Genomic DNA, 20,913 nt, shown 5'->3' with positions numbered 1-20,913 from the left:
AGTGTGGAGCTGGATGAACACAGCAGGCCAAGCAGCATCTTAGGAGCACAAAAGCTGATATTTCGGGCCTAGACCCCTCATCATCTTTTTCTGATGAAGGGTCTAGGCCCGAAACGTCAGCTTTTGTGCTCCTGAGATGCTGCTTGGCCTGCTGTGCTCATCCAGCTCCACACTTTGTTATCTCGGATTCTCCAGCATCTGCAGTTCCCATTATCACTGATCTACAGCTCTTGATCATGTTTTGCATAGTTCCTCATTCTGGTGATGACTTAAAACTGGTTCATTTTAACAATGTGGAACACCCACAGTATGTGTAAAGTCATTGAAATATACAAGCCATTCAGCTCTTCAAACCTATCCCAAAAATCTAATCAGGTCGATGGGTTGATCTGTATCTGAACTCCATTTAGCTCCACGTCCTTTCATAGCCTTTCCTAACGTTGATCACTCGGGGTGAAAGCTTTTAATTAGCTTCAAGAACTTCTCATTCTCCTGGGAAAAGATCTCACCCAGGATTTCACTACAAATTGAACCAGTTCAAATTCAAAGATGTTGTCTTTTTCTGGATTGGCAAAGAGTGGGAATTGTTTACTTGTGGTTCTCTGGGACCTCAATGAGATCACTCCTCACCTTTTCTATACTCGGGAGAATGCTCAGAAATAAAAAACACAACAAGTTTCTGCGATCAGTCAGTGTTGTTTAACCCTTCCATGACTATACAGTCTCTGAAGATCACTGTTCTCTTGCTAAAATGGGAAGTACTTTCCAGACAGGTCTGACAAACCTCTGCATGAATTTATCCATTCAGTCAGATGCCTGCAGGTCCCTTTCTAATAGCATTCGGGGTGTGTATAGTTCCATCACTCAGACTGCAGTGGTTAAAAAAAGCAGTTCACCTTCGCAAGGATACATAAGAATAGGCAATAAATTCTGGCTAGTCAGCAATATCCACATTCTTTTGAATAAAAATAAGACAAGTTGTGTCAAGTTTCACACGGTGAGGTTTCACTAATTGAACAAGACAAGCGATTGGTTCATCTATTCTGTAACGATGAGGGTGAATACTAGCAAGGGCCCCTGCTCATTGTCGAACACTGCCTCCCAATTCCACCTGATATAGCAGCTGAAACCTTGACATAACAGCAGAATGGAATGGAACAATGCCAGCACAAACAGGGCAGTATTCCAACCACACAACACAGCAGTCTCAGACCAGTTTACAGCCACAAGGCTTTGAACGGTCAGTGAGAGACAGGAGAAGTATGTCCCCGAGATAAGGTAACAATGGCCAGGTGAAACAGAAATTACTGCAATAATCCATTAAAATTCATTTCAAGTGCCAGAGACCACTCAAATCAAATCAAATCAAAACAAAACTCAACATTTTGGCAGACACTGAAGTCAGTTCAATCCAACACTGAACAGTAGGGAATATGCTTCTTGTAAGACAATCATCTGGAGCTAGCAAAAAGTTACAACAGCAACTTCTGATTTAGTCCTGGTTATTGTGCAGCCAGCTATCCAAGATTCAAAAACAATTCAAAAAATCTCTCCACTGCATACACCTGAGTGCAGTGTTAATAAGAGAGCGCAGTTTGATCAGAAACATACCAAGAATCACTAACTGCTGCGATAGCCATCAGCACTTCTGAGAAATGATTTGCGAATCCTGTATGATTAGTCCTGGAATGAGGAAATCCTTAACAATTCTAAATGAGTACCTCAGTCCTTCTGCATTGTGCAGTAAATGATTAGGCTATCGTTTATCAAGTGCCTTACTTCATACTGTGTCCTTGTAAATCTAGGAGGTCAGGTAACAGATTGTAAAGCACAATTCAAAGCCACTGGTCTATTCAGGACTTCACACCACCCTACGTGCCCACCATCTGTTAGAAACTCTTGTGTGGGTAGCATGTGGATTCTTATCCTTCAGAAAAGTAATCAACATAGATACGAAGAAATTATGGCCAGGCACTCAAATACCGCTTTGGGGCTTGTTAAAACAAGAAAATGCATTACAACATGGCAGGGAAAGGAGTCAGCAATTGTCCAAATGCACATTAAGTGGATTAAAAATGTCCCACTTTGGTTATATCACAATAGCCTGAAGGAAATAGCATTGTAACAGTTTGCTTGGAATAAATTTACATGTTTATAAACTTTTGAAATACAACACTCAAAAAATGGATCAGCTGCAGTTTACCAAGTGATAGTTTTCATTTATCAATGGAAATCTCATATCAACATGCAGAGCAGGAAAATGCATTAAAAACTTTATGGTAAAAGTTACTGAAGGTGATAGGGTACTCCAGTAACTGGCTGTTGACCAGTGGTGAGGGCTCAGCACTGCCTGTCCACAGGAGGAAACTCCCAGATTAAATACTCATTGGGCAGTGAGTGGGTAATGGCATCAGAGAGACTGTCAGTGGAAACTGTGACCACTAGTGCCAATCTCATGAAACCATGTGCATCGAATGCCCTATTGACTGTCTTTATTTAAGAAAGGATATAAGGAAAGGCTTGGGAACTACAGATTGGTGAGTCTGACATCAGTAGTGGATAGGTTGTTGGAGGGGTTGAGAGACAGGATTCATATCCTGTTGTAGGGGCAAGACATAATTAGGGATTGCCAGCATGGCTTTGCACATGGGAAATCTTCTCTCACTAACTTGATTGATTACATCTTCAAAAAAACTGATGAGTTCAGAGCAGTAGACGTTGTCTACATGGTCTTTGGTAAAGCCTTTGACAAAGTTTCACACAGTAGACTAATAAGTAAAGGTATGTGTCACATGGGATTCAGGGTGAGCTTGTCAATTGGATACAAAACTGGCTTAATGGTAAGAGATAAAGGGTGATGAAGGAAGGTTGTTTTTGGACTGGAGGCCTGTGACCAGTGGTGTTCCACAGGGATCGGTGCTGGGTCCACTTTAATTTGTCATCTATGTAAATGATTTGCATGAGAATTTAGGAGGTATGATTAGTAAGTTTGCTGATCAACAGGAAAGGTTTTCTAAGATTACAAAGGGATCTTGGTCAATTGGGCCAATGGGCTGAGGAGTGGCAGGTGGAGTTTAATTTGGATAAATGTGATGCGCTGTAATTTGGTAAAACAAACAAGGACAAAAATTATGCAATTAATGGTAGGACCTTGGGTGGGGTTACAGAACAGAGACCCCCAGGGATTCAGGTATATAATTCTTTGAAACTTGCATCACAGATAGACAGGGTGGTTAACAAGGCGTTTAGCACCCTTGCCTTCGCTGCTCAGACCATTGAGTATTGGAGTTGGGACATCATGTTGAGGTTGTACAGAATGTTTGGTGAGGCTCTTCTGGAGCACTGTGCGTCATTCGGGTCACCCTGTTACAGGAAGGATGTTATTAAACTAGAGAGGGCTCAGAAAGGATTTACCTGGATGTTGCTGGTTCTGGAGGCTTTGAGTTAGAAGGGGAGGCTGGATAGGCTGAGATTGAGCTGCTTAAAATGTTTGAAGTATTGGAAAACATAGAAATTTTGGGAGACCAAAACCAGACATCATCAAGCTATAACCATCTTGGCTAAATCCAAATGTCCTAAAAACATGAAGGGCTCAACAGGGTACACATGGGGATGTTTCTGTTTCTTGATGATAAAAAAATCAGGGGCCATCAATTTCAAACAATCACTAATAAATCCAGTGGGAAATCAGGAGGAACGCCTTTACCCAAAGAGAGATGGGACTGTGGAACTAACACAGGAATTGGTGAAATTTGAATTTTGTAAAAAAAAATCTGGAATTAAAAACTTGTCTGTCACAACAACCACAAGCATCCACTCCCTCCCCCACCGACACTCAGTAGTAACAGTGTGTACCAGCTACAAGATGCACTGCAGAAATTTAACAAAGATCCTTAGACTGTACCTTCCAAACCCCCAACCACTTCCATCCAGAAGGACAGAGGCAGCAGTTACATGGGGACACCGCACCCTGCAAGTTCCCCTCTGAGCCCCTCACCATCCTGATTTGGAAATGTGTCGCTGGGTCAAAATCCTGGAATTCCCTCCCTAATAGCATTGAGAGTCTAAACACAACACATGGGCTGCAGTGGTTCAAGAAAGAAGCTCACCACCCCCCCCAACTTCTCAAGGGGCAACTAGGGATGGGGCAATAAATACTGGCCCAGGCAGAGATGCTGACACCTCAAAACAAAATGAACAAATTGAAAAAAGCAGCTCACAGTCACAATGGTCATTGAGATAGGAGCTACATTATATTAATTAGTTACAAGTGGCTCACCAGCACTTCCCCAGGGCAATTAGGGACACGTAATAAATGCTGGCCTTACCAGCAAGGCATTCATCCCATGAATAGTATCTTTTAAAAAACATTGAGCAACACAAAGATGTGAAGAGTGCTACAGAAATGTAAGTTTTCTCCAGCTAGTCCGTACCACCCCGGATTCTACAACCGGGATTATAAAATCTGCAAATAGAAATATAGAAGATAGGAGCCGGCTCCACCATTCATCATGATCATGGCTGATCATCCAACTCAATAGCCTCATCCTGCTTTCTCCCCATAACCTTTGATCCCATTCGCCTCTTAAATACGTTCAATGTTTTGGCATCAACTGCTTCCCGTGGTAAAGAATTCCACAGGCTCACCACTCTTTGGGTGAAGAAATGTGTCCTCATCTCCGTCCTAAATGGTCTACCCCAAATCTTCAGACTGTGGCCCCTGGCCCTAGACACACTCAACATGAGGAATGTCCACCCTGCATCTACCCTGTCTAGTCCTGTTAGAATTTTATAAGTCTCTATGAGATTCCGCGCCCCCTGCCCCCCCACCTCATTCATCTGAGCTCCAAAACCAATCCTAACCTGGTCAATCTCTCCTCATGTGTCAGTCCCACCATCCCTGGAATCAGCCTGGTAAACCTTCACTGCACTCCCTCGAGAGCAAGAGCATCCTTCCTCAGGAAAGGAGACCAAAACTGCACACAATATTCTAGGTGTGGCTTCACCAAGGCCCTGTATAACTGCAACAACACATCCCTGCTCCTGTACTCAAAACCAAATACATAAATATTAATGTCTAATAATTATAAATTGATGGATTATGTAACAACAACCAGAAGCTATTAAACAGTTTGAATACTTCTGGAATAAAAACGTTTGTTTGCCTTTTGCCCTGTATGACTGTTACCTAGCAACCCTGGTTGGATTTGATGCTGCTTCAAAGCAAGACAAAAACGAAAGAGGAGGAAAACTATTAGAAAGGGAAGCAGCAGGAAGGAACAGACAGGCACTCCGAGATAACAAAGTGTGAAGCTGGATGAACACAGCTGGCCAGGCAGCATCTTAGGAGCAGGAAAGTTGACGTTTCGGGCCTAGACCCTTCATCAGAAATCCTTGTAATCTCGGATTCTCCAGCATCTGCCGTTCCTATTATCACAGAAAGGCACTCCATTAGTTAAAATTTGAGAACCCAATTAATTCAACACTTTGGTATGTGGCCTGCCTTACAACCTCTTAAAAAGCTGAATTGTGAGCCCTACTTTGATCTCTGATTTCTAACCAATCTTTCACAGATACATAACCATCAACAATTTGATTTTGTCAACAAGCAGGTCAGTGGATTGCAAGAATTCATTAATTCCTAATCTTCGTTTGGAGACCATGGGTCATTAAGGATGTTTTTCCTTTGTTTTATTTAAAGTATCATCTCTGCAGTGCTGCTACTGTCCTGTGTGTGAGCAAGCGTGTGTGCGCGAGCAAGCGTGTGCGCGAGCAAGCGTGTGCGCGAGCAAGCGTGTGCGCGAGCAAGCGTGTGCGCGAGCAAGCGTGTGCGCGAGCGAGCACTTGTTTAGAGATACAAGGGATACAATTCTCCTTGTGGATTATAAATCAGTCATTAAACAGTTTTTCCACGTGTTTTAAGGATGAATTGTGTTATTGGAGAAATCCAGTAAAAATCTCGGGTGTTGCTCTCCAGTATAACAATGAGAAACAATTGGTCATTTTGGCGATTCAATTTAAACAAAATTACCTTGACACTGTAACCTGGGAAGTTCTAACTGGACTAGACAGGCTAAATGCAGAAAGGATGATCCTGACGACCAGGGAAAGCAGAACCCAGGGTCATGGTCACCACATCACCCTACGAGGTGGGCAGCCTGTGGAATTGTCTGCTACAGAAAGCGGTTGAGGTTGAAACATTGAATGTTTTCAAGAAGCAGTTATGTATAAGTTCTTGGGGCAAAGGGGATCAAAGGGTATACGGAGTGTGCAGGAACAAGGGACTGAGTTTGATGTTAGCCATGATCATACCAAATGGCAGAGCAGGCTCAAAAGGGCTGAATGGCCTCCTCGTGCTCCTATTTACTCAGGTGTGACTGTCACATGAAGGAGCTCAAAGAAATGGTGGGGGGGGGGGGTCTAGAACAAAGACTTCACATTGATGGAGATGAGAACATGAGCATTACCACCATGAGTTTATTTGGTCAGAAACTAACCTCAAAGAAAATGAAATATACAGGCTCACAGAATTACTAATGTGGAAGGAGGCCTTTAGGCCTATCATGACGGCACTGGTTCTATTACCTGGTGCCATTCTTCCTTTTCCTCAAATACATGGGCATTTTTTTAAATAAAAGCACTCATTCAATACCCTCTCAAAACCCTCAAGTGAACCAGCACAAACTTTATCTAAATTTTATAAGTCTCTATGAGATCCCCCTCATCCGTCTGAACTCCAGCGAAAACAATCCCAACCGAGTCAAGATCCTCCTCATACATCAGACCCACCATTCCCGGAATCAGCCTGGTAAACCTTCACTGCAGTTCCTCAAGAGCAACAGCATCCTTCCTCAGGAAAGGAGACCAAAACTGCACACAATGTTCTAGATGTGGCCTCACCAAGGCCCTGTACAACTGCAACAACACATCCCTGCTCCTGTACTCGAAACCTCTCGCAATGAAGGCCACCATACCATTTGCCTTCTTTACCACCTGCTGCACCTGCATGCTTACCTTCAGAGACTGGTGCACAAGGACACCCAGGTCCCACTGCACACTCCCCTCTCCCAATTTACAGCCATTCAGGTAGTAATCTGCCTTCTTGTTTTTGCTTCCAAAGTGAATACCCTCACATTTATCCAAATTATACTGCATCTTGAACAACGCCACATTTACCCAAACATGTGGAGGATGCGGAGGAAATTGACCAGAACAGTGCAAGGGATGAGGGACTTCAGTGAGTGGAGACAGACTGAAGGAGCTGGGTTTGTTCTCCTTCACAGCAGAGAAGGTTAAGGAGAAATTTCATAAACTGCCCAAAACCAGCAGAGGCTGCATAGAATAAACAGGGAGAATCTATTTCCACTAACAGTACGGTCAGTATCCAGAGGATGCAATCTCGTACTGTTAACAAAAGTCCTGAGGGAAGATGAGAATGTTGCTTTTCATGCAGGAAGTTATGATCTGGGGTGGGCTGTCTGAAAGGGTACTAGAAGGAAAAGGAACAGCAAAAAGGGAACGGAAGAGGTATTTAGAAGGAAAAATTTTGGATGATCAGGGCAGGCAATGGCCTAGTGGTATTATCTCTGGACTGCTAATCCAGAGACCCAAGTCATTTTCTGGGGACCTGGGTTTGAATATTATCATGGCAGATGAAGGAATTTGAATTCAATAAAAATATCTGGAGTTAAGAGTTTCATGGTATCCATGAATCCGTTGTCAATTGTCAGGAAAAACCCATCTGGCTCACAAATGCCCTTTAGGGAGGGAAACTGCCATCCTTACCCTGGTCGGGCCTGCATGTGACTCCAGACCCACAGCAATGTGGGTGACTCTTACCTGCCCTCTGGGCAACAAATGACGGCCTAGCCAGCGATGCCCTCAGCCCATGAATAAGGAAAGGAAACAAAAATCATGGGAAAGCCCAAGTAGAGATTTCTTTCAAAGAGCCAGCGCACAGAAGCTGCTGAGAGTTCTGAGTGTATGAATCATACTGTTGCACACGTACTGCCCACAGAGAGCTTAAACTCAGATTCACTGGTTTCACATTAGTTGTGAAAAATCTAATTAATCAGCTTCCTTTCGACAGAATACTCAATGCAATCCTGTCGTCATCTGCATGCAATGTTTCAAACTGTTCGCAGCTCAACACCATCAAGAATCCACCTGAGCCTCATGTGCTAGAATGGAGATGTGCTGCTCACCTTAAAGCATTTCTAGGACAGTAGTGAGCAATAATGCAATAACTGCAGCTCTATTGCTTCACCAGTCACTGTGTATTCCTGCAAAATACCCCACAGCCACAGGTAGTTACATTACATAGAATATATAACACACTCACAGGTCACTTGGCCCAACTGGTCCAAACACTCCATTGTCTCTTCCCACCATATAGACACAACTGGTTGCCCCTTTCTCTTTCCTGTGTTTAATCAATATTTATTTATATTTACCTCAAACATTCCCTGTGTGAACATGTGCCACATTCTCTGGGTAAAGACGTTTCTATTGGATTCATCATTGGATTAATCAGCAACTGTATTGGGTTTAAGGTTCCTAGTTTTCTGGTCTCTGGAGGCTCTGGAAAAATCTACCCTAAAACTAGCCTTTCCAAATCTTAAAAACCGGTCCCAGGTTATGTCTTGACTTCTACTTGAGAGAAAAGAACTCCTGCATCTTCAGTCTCTCTCCAAGGTTTCGGTACTGTCCCTGTGAACCTTTCCCACAACATCCTCAGTGACTCTACATCCTACAGGACACTGTGGGGCATGATTATTTTCAGAATTGAAAAGAAAAGCAATTGGCAGGACAGGGCAGGACAGGCCAGGCCAACCGGTTCATCGAGCTTGGTCATAACTGGATAGCTGGGCAGTTGCGACTAGAATACCTACGCCGCAATTAACAGTATCCTTAATACCCCAAACAGGAACAGCAGAAAGTAATGACTCAGTACAGGTTTATCCCAGACAACAGCCACACACCAAGAGAGCCCACGTTAAACGAACTACAACCTCCAATATGAAACACCAACTCTACACTGACACCAGATCAGAGATCATCTCGATTTCAACATTTTCTTCCTAGTTTCCAAATCATTGATGGTCTGACCAGCACACACCACTACTCTCATCCCAGTCTCCGCCAGCCCGACGACTTTCCAAGATCTCTATTCTCTTGCACAAATCCCTACTGTTTATCACTTCATCAATGCCGTCCATGCCTTCAGCTTCCTAGATCCTATATTCTGGAAATCCCTTCTCAAACTTTTCTATTCCATCTCTTTCTTTAAAACACTGCTTAAAACACAGCCGTTCCAATATTTACATGGCCAGGATTAAAAATTGGTTTGATTCGTTTAAACATTTTACTATGTTCAAAGGTACTACATTAATTTGCAAGTTATTGTTGCACCAACATCTATTGCTGTTAATTGACAAAACTGTTGCAAGTTTCACAGAACTGTTTGGTATTCCTTTCCCATGAGCCAGGTACTTTCTCAGCGACTCAGCCCTCCAGTACCAATGCTAAGTTAACAGTACTTGCACAAATCAAAAGTAAGCACAGACATCGATAAATACAGCTTCCACTTTTTATAAAAGGAGGGTCTGGCATTCACTCTCCTCCGTTGCTTGTTTCCCACTTGCTCAGAGAATCACAAAGACCAGTTGTGGTTCGAATGTTGGGAGACTCATTGTAATCACTGTGAAACTGGAATTGACAAAATGAAGGCAATCGAAAGCAAAGCCACCATGGATGCAGGAGCGAAACAAAAGCAGATCATTCTGGAACTACGCAGCAATCCAACTGAGAAGTCGGGCTAATCTCTCTTATTTTGATTAAAAAGATCACAGACCTGAAACTCCGATTATCGTTAGAGTCATACAACTGGGAAACAGATCCTTGTGTCCAACTTGTCCATGCTGTGCAAGTTTCCGAAACTAGAACCATTTGCCCGCATTTGGCCCAATCCCTCGAAACCTTTCCTATTCATGCACCTGTCCAAATGTCTTTTAAAAATGTACCCGCACCTACCACTTCCTCTGGCAGTTCATTCCACGTACACAACGCCTTCTGTGTGAAACAGTTGCCTCGTGTCCTTTTTAAATCTTTCTCCTCGCACCTTAAAATTACACACCCTAATTTTGGATTCTCCCACCCTGGGAAAGAGAACTTTGTATTCACCTTAACTATGATTTTATAAACTTCTCTAACGGTTACCCCTCAACCTCTTACACTCCATTGAAAGAAGTCCCAGCCCCTCCTTATAATCAAAGTCTCCATTCCGGGCAACATCCTGGAAAATCACTCCTGAACACTGTCCAATTAAATAACGTCCCTCCTACAGCAGGGCAACCAGAACTGTACTGCATTTTCTGGCTTTATTGCTCAATAGATTGTTAGCTCACTCTCCAATTCTGCCATTTCTGACGAGGGACGGGGGGGTTGAAGGGCACAACATTGTTCCAGACCCAAGGAATCCAATTCCTCTGTGCTTAACGCCAACTACAAAATGGATATAGCACTGCAGTCTCACATATTAAAATCTGTATGGACCAGGATCAAGGGGCTGAATGGTCTGCTCCCAGTTTGTATAAGGGACACCATCAAAATGCAGTTATGCTGAAACTCACTCTCTGGCAGCAGAGTCAGAACCATGTGGGAACTAGTCCCGAGTCTTCCAATCACAGCTCAGTGCCAGGAAGACAGTGCTGAGGGAGTGCAACTCTGTATAGGAGACCGTCTTTAACGCAACATTAAACCACTGCCTTTTATAATGGATGAAAACAATCCCATGGTGTTATTTTTAAAAAAAGTAGAGTTCTACCCTGTGCTCGAGCCAATGTTCATCCAGCATTCTTCAAGCAGGTTATCTGATCACTAGCAAACATCAAAGTGTGGGATCTTACTATGCAGAGGTTTACTGCCACGTACCCTACATTTCCAAAAAAGGAGCAGACTTCAAGAACATCTTAGGGAATCCAGAGGCATGGCAGGTGCTATGGAAACGCATGATCTTTATCTCCAGCAAGTTGCCAATTTATCTGCAAGGTGTTCTCCACAACAGCGCGCTGGTTAGGTCAGTTGGCTGGATGGTTGGTTTGACTCTAGCAGTGTGGGTTCAATCCCTACACTGGCTGAGGTTACTGTGAAGGATTCTCATTCTCACTCACTTCCCCCTCGCCTCGGACACGGTGACCCTCAGGTGAAACCAACGTTAGTCACCTCTCTGCTATGGTTCGCTAACACTGTAGTGACCGTACCTTCTGTAAAACATGCAACACCAAAAGGAAAACCACACGGCCTGAAACTCAAAAGCACAGCATCATCCCACAAACTGTTCACAATGATCAAGATTACAGTTTGGGCAGTCCAGAGACTTCAGAACAGGGCAGGATTGACAACCCAGCAGCAGAAATGGTGCAGTGAAAAGCAGCAATTAACAGTGAGTATAATGTGGTGTATTCACATCACCCAACCATCCAAATCAGGCAGCGTCCTGCTCTCCCCATAACTCACCAGTGACTGGAGCTTCAATGTCCAGCATTGTCTTCTCTTGATGGAGAATGGATGCCCCTTCTGTTATAATCCGCATTGCTGCAGCCTCCTCCACACGGCCCTCTTTAGTAAGGTGAGCCTTAAGCACATCCACACGTGGCTTCCCATCGTGGTCAAAGACCTCTTTAACTGTCAACCGATGGCTGGGAGGGAAGGGAACGGCTGTGGGGAGAAAGGGGAATATGATATCACCATGTGTCACACCAATCTGCAGATCAATCGGATGTACAGGGATCAGACAGCAATCATTCTCTACTTTCTCCATCATGTTTAAAGCACTAAACATCTGCAGGATGAAATGGAAACAAAGTTTGTGAAGCAACCTCTTGTGGAATTTCATGTCAGTTGAAACTTTGAGTCAGAAAGTTGTGGGCTCAAGACCTACTCACTCACAGAGATTCTGAGCAGACACTCCCAGTGTGACATCGAGGGAATGCTGCACTGTTGGAGGTGACAACTTTCAGAGATGATGCCAACTCAAGATTCCATCCAGCCTCTACACCTCTAAAGGATAAGGTCGTTGTCTTCAACGCCCTGGCCAATAACAATGGCCTTTATTTCACAGGTATAGGAGCTTGCTTTGTACAAATAGGTGGCTGCATTTCCAACATTGCAACGGTGACTACAGCGCAAATGTACTCCACTGATTGCGAATCACCTTTCCTGCTCCTCTGATGCTACCTGGCCTGCTGTGTTCCTCCAGCTCCACTGTGCTACATAAATGATTGCATCTTTTTCTTCCAATGGGAAGAGAAATGATCAATTCATTTTACAAGGGGTTCACTGATTCAGATCAACAGGTGTCACATTTGCTCTTTCCAGAAGGAACATACTTGAAATCAGTGTCACTAGCCTGACAACATCAAGCTGAGTTTAAAAAATAAATGTACTATCTGAGCTGACATACAAAGAAGAAAGCCAGATTGTCAATCATGTAATTTCTGGTGGTTCCACTTTGCTGCAACGTCTACTCAACTGGAAGAGATGAGCAGATCGACGGTCATTCCTGACAGCCCAGCTGCAGCCAGGAGAGATGTCCCATCAGCCCAGGTCCGGGTTCAGAGACACCCTGGTGCTTGTGCACACTAATCCAGGCAAACACTCCAGTGCAGCAGTGAGCGAGTGCCATACTGTCAGGGGGTGCTACCTCTCACCAGAGGCTGCTACCTACTAGTCATTTCTGGCAATTACACAGACCCAGGGTTACTTTGTTCGGGAAGTCCTGCAATACAAATCAGTGATGGTAGTTTTATCGGCAAATGCTTTGCGCCTGGTGTGTGTCCAGGCCCAACAACATTTTATTGCTTACCGTCAGTTTAGCTCAATTTCTTTTCCTGGGTACCTTTCTATACTGAAATAGATGCACAGCATCAAATGCATGATCTACAAGGCACAAGTCAGGAGTGCGATGGAATACTCCCCACTTGCCTGGGTACGTACAGCCCCAACAATACTCAAGAAGTTCAACACCTTCTAGGATAGAGCAGTCCGTTTGATACCATGCCCACTCTCTCCCACCAACGATGCTCAGTCACAGCAGTGTGTACTATCTGCAAGGCGCCTTAGACAGCACCCTCCAAGCCATTACCATTACCTCTGCCCTCTAAAAGGACAAGGGCAGCAGAAACAGAGGAACACCACCCCCTGCACCTGCAAGTTCCCCTCTTTATGACAAAAATCACAATATTAGCTACAGACACTAAACTGAACAGTTGGCGGGGGGGGGGGGGGGGGGGGTTCAGGAGTGACTTACTTCGAAGAAAATGCAGCTCTTCTGACCATGTTATTTTGTTTGCAAATGTCTCAATGTTTTGTGACCACCAATAATTTCACTTAGTTTTTATATATATCAACATGAACTAGATGCAAAACATTTAATTATCCAGCCATACAGAGCAGCTGATTAACCACTTATTGTATTTGAATTTTTATAGAATCTATTCTTGGTACTGTAATTTTTGGAGGAAGAATTGAATTAAGCGACACAATTAATATGAAGTGGGGATTTAGAATTTAAAAAAAGAAACCAGCTCATTTGAATTAAGCAACTTGGAAATAAGAGCACACAGGAGTATTCAATCTTTGAAGTAGCTGCTGATCTTATACAGTAGTCCAGCAAAACAGATTCAGTCTTTTCTTAAATTACAAAACATTTAAACATTTGGACTGGAGGTCTGTGACCAGCGGTGTACCGCAAGAATTGGTGCTGGGTCCACTGCTTGTGCCATTTACATAAATGATCTGAATGTGAACATAGGAGAGAAGGTTAGTACAATTACAACATGTAAAAGGTATCCGGATGGGTTCTTGAATAAGCATATGGACGTACATGGAATAGTGTAGGTTAGATGGGCTTGAGATCGGTATGACAGGTCGGCACAACATCGAGGGCCGAAGGGCCTGTACTGTGCTATAATGTTCTATGTTCTATGGTTAGTAAGTTTGCACCAAAATAGGGGGCGTAACGGAAAGTGACCTTGGGATTCAGGTTCATAGTTCCTTGAAATTGGAATCACAGGTAGACCGGGATTGAAGGAGCTGTTTGGTACGCTTGCCTTTATTGATCTGTGCATTGCGCATTGGAGTTGGGGCGTCATGTTGTAGCTGTACAGGGCATTGAGTAGGCCACTTTTGGAATACTGCAATTCTGGTCTCCCTGCTATAAGAAGGATGTTGTGAAACTTGAAAGGGGTCAGAAAAGATTTACAAGGATGTTGCTGGGTTGGAGGATTTGTGCTACATGGAGAGGTTGAAGGCGGCTGGGGCTATTTACCCTGGAGCATCAAAGACCGAGAGGTGACCTTCTCAAGGGGCATGGATTGGGTGAATAGTCAAGGTCTTTTATCCAGGGTAGGGGAGACCAGAACTAGAGAGGACAGGTTTAAGGTGAGAGAGAAAAGATTTAAGAGGGATCTAAGGGGCAACTTTGTCACAGAAGGTGGTGTGTGTATGCAATGAGCTACCAGAGGAAGTGGTGGAGGCTGGTACAATTACAACACGTAAAAGGTATCTGGATGGGTTCTTGAATAGGACGGGTTTAGAGGGGTGTGGGCTAAATGCTGGCAAATGAGACTAGATTAATTTAGGATATCTCAAAGGCATGATGAGTTGGACTGAAGGGTCTGTTTCCATGCTGCACGATTCTGTGTAAATAGGATATTGGAGAGTACTCGATGTTAATTCTACCTCTATGCAGTCATGTTTGAAGATGTTGCCATAAATAGTGCTTTAACTTTCTACAATTGTTATAAGCTGGAGTTAATATTTTACTAAGGGGCATTCCCTTTGAAACTCTATACTTGCTTTAAGCAGACATAGTAAATTCAGTCACTATTTCAAAAGCTGGAACTGTTCTGTAACTATGTAAGCAGGACGGGTGTTTTTCGAGTTAAAAACTTCAGCTGCAATTTCTAAACTTGGTATAAAATTCAAATCTCCAAAATGAAAGAAAAGATTATTAGTTCTTGCAGGCTTCTTCATAGAAACATATGAAAAAATAAATCACAGACTGCCACTGTATAAAACTTTAATCACGAAGATCCCTGGAGAAGCAATTGAGAAGGAATCTAGGTTCTGACATTTACCTTCAGTCTGCAGCTTGTTTTTCCTCTCTGTATGTCATATTCTCCTCACCTGTAACATTCTGACTCGGAACCTTCCCTTGGTGTTTGCCAGTTTTACTATTTGTAAAGCCAACAATGTTTCAAAGTGTGTTTGTGTAGGTACATAAAAATGACATCTGATATTTCCTTTTCTTGTCAATCTGCCTTCTCTCAGTTTTTTTTAAAACTAGTGATCAACAAGCAACGATCTAAAGGTATGCATCTGTGGGTATGCAGGTGAATGACAGTCTGGCTGTGGGGATGGTTCATGAGTGATCTGATTCAACATTAGGTGAATTAACATAGCACCTTCAGTGTAGAACAGCACCTTTGAGAGTTTCACGTGAGTATAAATCAGCTAACTATATAAACAGGAAAGCATGCTGAAAGAGGCCAGTTGAAGGAGCATCTTAAAAGGAGGTGGTATTCTGAGGAAGGGTCACTCGACCCAAAGAGTTAACTCTAACTTCTCTCCGCAGATGCTGCCAGATTTGCTGAGCTTTTCCAGCAATTTCTGTTTTAGCTTCTGCTTTACAGCATCTGCAGTTCTTTTGGTTAAGAAGAGAAGGTCTTAGGAATGGCATTCCAGAGCTGAGGGCTCAGGAGGTTAAAGCTCTGGTTACTGACAGTGAAGCGATTAAGAATGGCCAGGTAGAGCGGCAGCTGCTAGAGAGATCCACAGAACTACAGAACTCCGTGGCCAGCACAAGAGAAACAGTTCTACCGAAAGAAATTCATTTCATTTAAATCACTACGAAGTGTCTTGCCAGTGAAGCACAAGCAGCTGTGAAGGAGTATATTATTCATTCTTCCATCTATTATCCAATTATAGTGTAATGTTTTTGGAAATAACTATCCTCTAATGCTGAGCCGTTTACACTAAACATGGAACATTCGCCACCAGGAATCAAAGTTGTGATCTAAAACATAAACATCTCCACAGGTATAAGGGCAGGGAAAGCTCAAACCAACAGTAAACAGGCTGAAAACGGGTCAGAGATAAACCCAACACAACGAATGAGCCAGGACACGGACCAGTCCCAGGTGAAGTCAGAAAGTTACCCCAATGGTTAAATATAAACAGTACGTGATTTGCCCCAAAACTTTGAAATTCAGTTAGAATTTAAGTCCGAGAGTGACTGACAGGTTGAAACATTGGTGGACATACAGCAGAACTCAGTAGGACACACAGCCCAACGCTGGCAATTTCTCTCTTCCTGATACACGGACGCAGTTCCCACCATCCCAGGCTCATGGTGGTTCACCATGTGCAGGGGCTTACTACCAGCATCACCAACCTTAAAGCCAGTGATATCAAGACTGTGACACAGGACAGGCATTAGAGCTTGCAGTTCTCCAACCCCAGTCATGGTCAACAGGAATCAACTTAATAAGAGAAAGTGCACAAAAGAGCTCAATCTAATAAATCTATGTGCCACAGACAGGAAAATAGTGAACAAAAGTGTGCAGACTAAATGGGTTACCCTTGGGAAATGCAGTGTTACAGGAATAGGGTGGGGAAAGTGGGTCTGGGTGGGATGCTCTTTGGAAGGTCAGTGCACACTCGATGGGCCAAATGGTCTCTTGCGTGTACTGCAGGAGGTTCTAAGTTTCTTCTACGCTTCTATGACCAGTTAATTAATATGGGCTGGTAGGAATTGCAGATGCTGAAGAATCTGAGATAACAAGGTGTACAGCTGGATGAACACAGCAGGCCAAGCAGCATCAGAGGAGCAGGAAAGCTGATGTCATCTTGTAATTAATATGGACCCAGTTTTTAAACACTGGCATTTTTGTGCACAGTTTATAAGAAAACTGGGGACCTTCAATCAGCATTAAAACAGGGATGTCTGAGATTGCAGAAGACAAAGATTTTTTGGTAATAAACACATTTTAGATATTAAAGTGGCACATTAAATCACACTTTCACAGATTGGGCCCCACTAGATACACATATCAGTTATTATTGTGCAAAATATTCATAAAAATATCCAGCAGGATAATGTCATTGTCAAAATCTGAACATACACCAGGCATAAACCATTGGGAAGTGTAGATCTATAACACTGTCAAAACACCACTCTCGTAATACAGACCTTCACTACTAAATTAAATCTGGTTTTCAATTTGTTAGCAGAAACCAGTGCACAAAGATAGCCATGGATTGCTCAGTGGTTAACAAACTGGGTGCAGGATAGAAACATAGAAGATAGGAGCCGAAGGAGGCCATTCAGTCCTTCGAGCCTGGTCAGCCATTCACCACGATCCTGGCTGATTGTCGAATCCAATAGCCTCATCCTGCTTTCTCCCCATAACCTTTGATCCCATTCACTCCAAGTGCTAAATCTAGTCGCCTCAAATACATCCAATGTTTTGGCATCAACTACTTCCTATGGTAATGAATTTCACAGGCTCACCACGCTGGGTGAAGAAATGTCTCCTCATCTCAGTCCTAAATGGTCTAACCCAAATCCTCAGACTGTGACCCCTGATTCTGGACACACCCACCATCGGGAACATGCTCCCTGCATCTACCCTTTTGTGTAATTTTGGTGTGTAAAAACTGCCTGCCTTGTTTACCTTATTATGACAGCGAATCTACTTCAAATAAACATTTCCCAAAACAGAGACCCTAAGCAACGAATGATGTCAATCCTAAATTATTTCAAAAACAGCAAGAACCTTTGCCCCAACTTCTGTTACAGCAGTTACACCTGCCCCCTCACCTTCTCGGCTTAATAGCAAAGCTATTTTAACTTTAACATTGCAAGCTAAATGAGCACATCAAAAATCAATGTGACTGAGCACAACTGACACCTACACACACCGACATGCACAAACATGGGGCACAGAGAGGGATAGGGATAAACCTGGCACATAGGATGATGGTCGTGGTCATTGGGGGTCAGTCATCTCAGCTCCATGTCATCTCTGCAGGAGTTCCTCAGGGTAGTGTCCTAGGCCCAACCACCTTCAGCTGCTCCATCAGTGACCTTCCCTCCATCATGAGGTCAGAAATGGGGATGTTCCCTGATGATTGCACAATGTTCAGCACCCAGTCCATGTTCACATGCAACAAGATCTGACAAATGGCAAGTAACATTCACACAACAGAAATGTCAGGCAACAAGCATCTCCAGTAAGAGATAATCTAACTCAGCAGATAAACACAACAGCTGCAAGAGCAGTGATAATGGGAACTGAAGGGTCTAGGCCCGAAACGTCAGCTTTTGTGCTCCTGAGATGCTGCTTGGCCTGCTGTGTTCATCCAGCTTCACACTTTGTTATCTTAGCTGCAAGAGCAGGTCAGAGGCTGGGAACCCTGCAGCGAGTAACTCACCTCCTGACTGCTCGAAGCCTGTCCATCATAGACCAAGCACAAGTCAGGAGTGTGATGGAATACTCCCCACTTGCCTGGACGAGTGCAGCCCCAATGACAATCAGGAAGCTCAATACCGACCAGGACAAAGCAGCTGCTTGATTGGCATCACATCCACAAACACCCACTCCCTCCACCCCTGACACTCAGTAGCAGCAGTGTGTACTATCTACACAATGCACTGCAGAAATTCAAAGATCATCAGACAGCACCTTCCAAACCCATGAACACTTCCATCTAGGACAAGGGCAGCAGATGCTTCAGAACAACAGCCCCTGCACATTCATCTCAGAGCCACTCCTCATCCTGACTCGCTGGGTCAAAATCGTGGAATTCCCTCCCAAAGGGCACTGTGAATCAACCTACAGCACACAGACTGCAGTGGTTCATGAGGGCAGCTGACCACCACTTTCTCAGGGACAACTAGGGACAGGCATAAATGCTGCCCAGCCAACAACGCCCACATTCTACAAAAGAATAAAAAAAATGCAGACATCGAGGGAGGACAGCACAGTGCTATTTCAAATGAAAAAACTAATTTAACCATTCTCTGAATCGTAACTCCTGGCAGTGCCTGTTTTTAAAGGAGAACACTGATGCAGTCCCAGCTCCTGCATTCCTTATCAAAATGCTTCTTGGTAAATTTTGCAGTAGACATCTTCAGAAGCATAAAAAAATGGAATGAACTAGATGTAACTGGCAAACCTGATGAGAGAAACAAAACTGCATTGGTACAGCAATAAATATTCTTCTGACATGGCATTTGTGTTGTGAAGGAGGGTCACTGGACCTGAAACACTAACTCTGCTTTCTCTCTCCAGATGATGCCCGATTTGCTGAATATCTCCAGTAGTTTCTATTTTTGCATTTGATATCTGGTTGGTTGAAGAAGGGGGAAGAGCATTACTCACCTCAAACTTACATAGCACCTGGCAAGAAATATCTGGTATTAACACTGAACACCACAGACTGATCACGGTCCCATGCTTCAGCTCTAATGTACCTTGATATCACTTCAAACTGTTAGCTCTTACACTAATAGGATGGAAAATATAACAAAGATAACACCTACAAACAGTTTGACAGGAATGTTTTGTTGCTGGGCGAATCAGAACAAAATCCAGTTCTATTAGGAAGCTTGATTTGTTCCAAATCATGTCCTTTATCAACAGAGTAAGTGCTGGGTGGGAGGGAGTTTGCAGTACAGCCCCCAGATCAATGCACATTCAAAACTTTTCACTCAAAGCTCATATCAATTACATTAGTAACTCAGGGCTACAGGTCCAATCTCTCGATGCATCAAAAGCGTTTATGTCAGGATTACTGCAGTAGGCTGGTCAGTCTTTTAGCTAATGCTGCAAACTGAACCACCAGCCCTGTTTCCTTCACTGCTGGCAACTGCGTACAGTTGAATAGATCACCCTAAAAGCCACTTGAACATTGATCCTTAAACGTAAGTGAATCAGGACAGCGGTAGGCAGAAATTTTACCATATCTGCACTGCTATTGTATGTTTCATCTTTTACAAAGTAAGCCATCCCAAGATATTCCATAGGAACGCTCTTGTGGCATAGTAGTAGCATCCCTACCCCAAGACTGGGAGGCACAGGTTTAAGTCCCACCTGCTCCAGAAGAGTGTAATAACATTTCTGAACAGGTTGATTAGAAAAACAGGTTAGATCAGTTGGCTGGATGGCTGGTTCACAATGATGCCAACAACTTGGGTTCAATTCCTGCATCAGCTCAGGTTATCATGAAGGAATCTCATTCTAAACCTCTACCCTTGCCAGAGGCATGGTGACCTATAGGTTAAACCATTAACCCCTCTCTCTCTCTCTCTCTCTCTATCTCTCTAATGAGAGCAGCCCTATGGCCTGGCAAGACACTAGTGACTTTATTTCTGTAACCCACGATTCCCCAGCTGATCAACAATCTCTCTCAGCCTTAAGCAGACACAAGGACCCTGACACCACTGCTCTCTGTGGCAAGGAGTTCCAAAGACTTTCAATCCTCAGAGAAGAAATTCCTCCGCATCTCAGACTTTAATTACCATCCTTTATTCTGAGACTTTGCCCTCAGGACTGAGACTCCTTCATGAGGGGAAAGACCTCAAAACCATTCATAATTTGTAATGTGTTTTACTGTTTCAAATAAAAGTAACCCGCAGAATTAATCGATCCCTAATGAGCAATTGACTATTAGGCCATCATCACTAACATGGCACATACAACTCTCCCTATCACTGTGACCTCCTTTAACCCTGTGACAAGCTAAGATTTCAGCTTTGCTCCAATTTGAGCCTCCTGTACATCCCTATTCCCTTTCTCTGTCGTTAGGAGCCATGTTTTAAGCTGCTTGGGCAGCTAGCTCTGTAAT

General features: G+C 43.6%; 1 protein-coding gene across 2 annotated transcripts in view; it reads right to left on the bottom strand.

Moving 5' to 3' along the window:
* The window catches only part of LOC125451946 (protein phosphatase 3 catalytic subunit alpha), a 285,163-nt gene that overhangs the window by 169,342 nt on the left and 94,908 nt on the right, over window positions 1–20,913 (bottom strand). For both annotated transcript variants that reach the window (XM_048529747.2, XM_048529753.2), the window contains exon 2: window positions 11,518–11,718. In XM_048529747.2, coding sequence (XP_048385704.1) covers window positions 11,518–11,718 — 201 coding nt within the window. The remainder of the gene's footprint in view (window positions 1–11,517; window positions 11,719–20,913) is intronic.

Source organism: Stegostoma tigrinum, chromosome 1, assembly GCF_030684315.1.
Source record: "Stegostoma tigrinum isolate sSteTig4 chromosome 1, sSteTig4.hap1, whole genome shotgun sequence".
Taxonomy (NCBI): domain Eukaryota; kingdom Metazoa; phylum Chordata; class Chondrichthyes; order Orectolobiformes; family Stegostomatidae; genus Stegostoma; species Stegostoma tigrinum.
The sequence above is the reverse complement of the archived record's forward strand: the minus strand, read 5'-3'. Positions and strand labels throughout refer to the sequence as shown.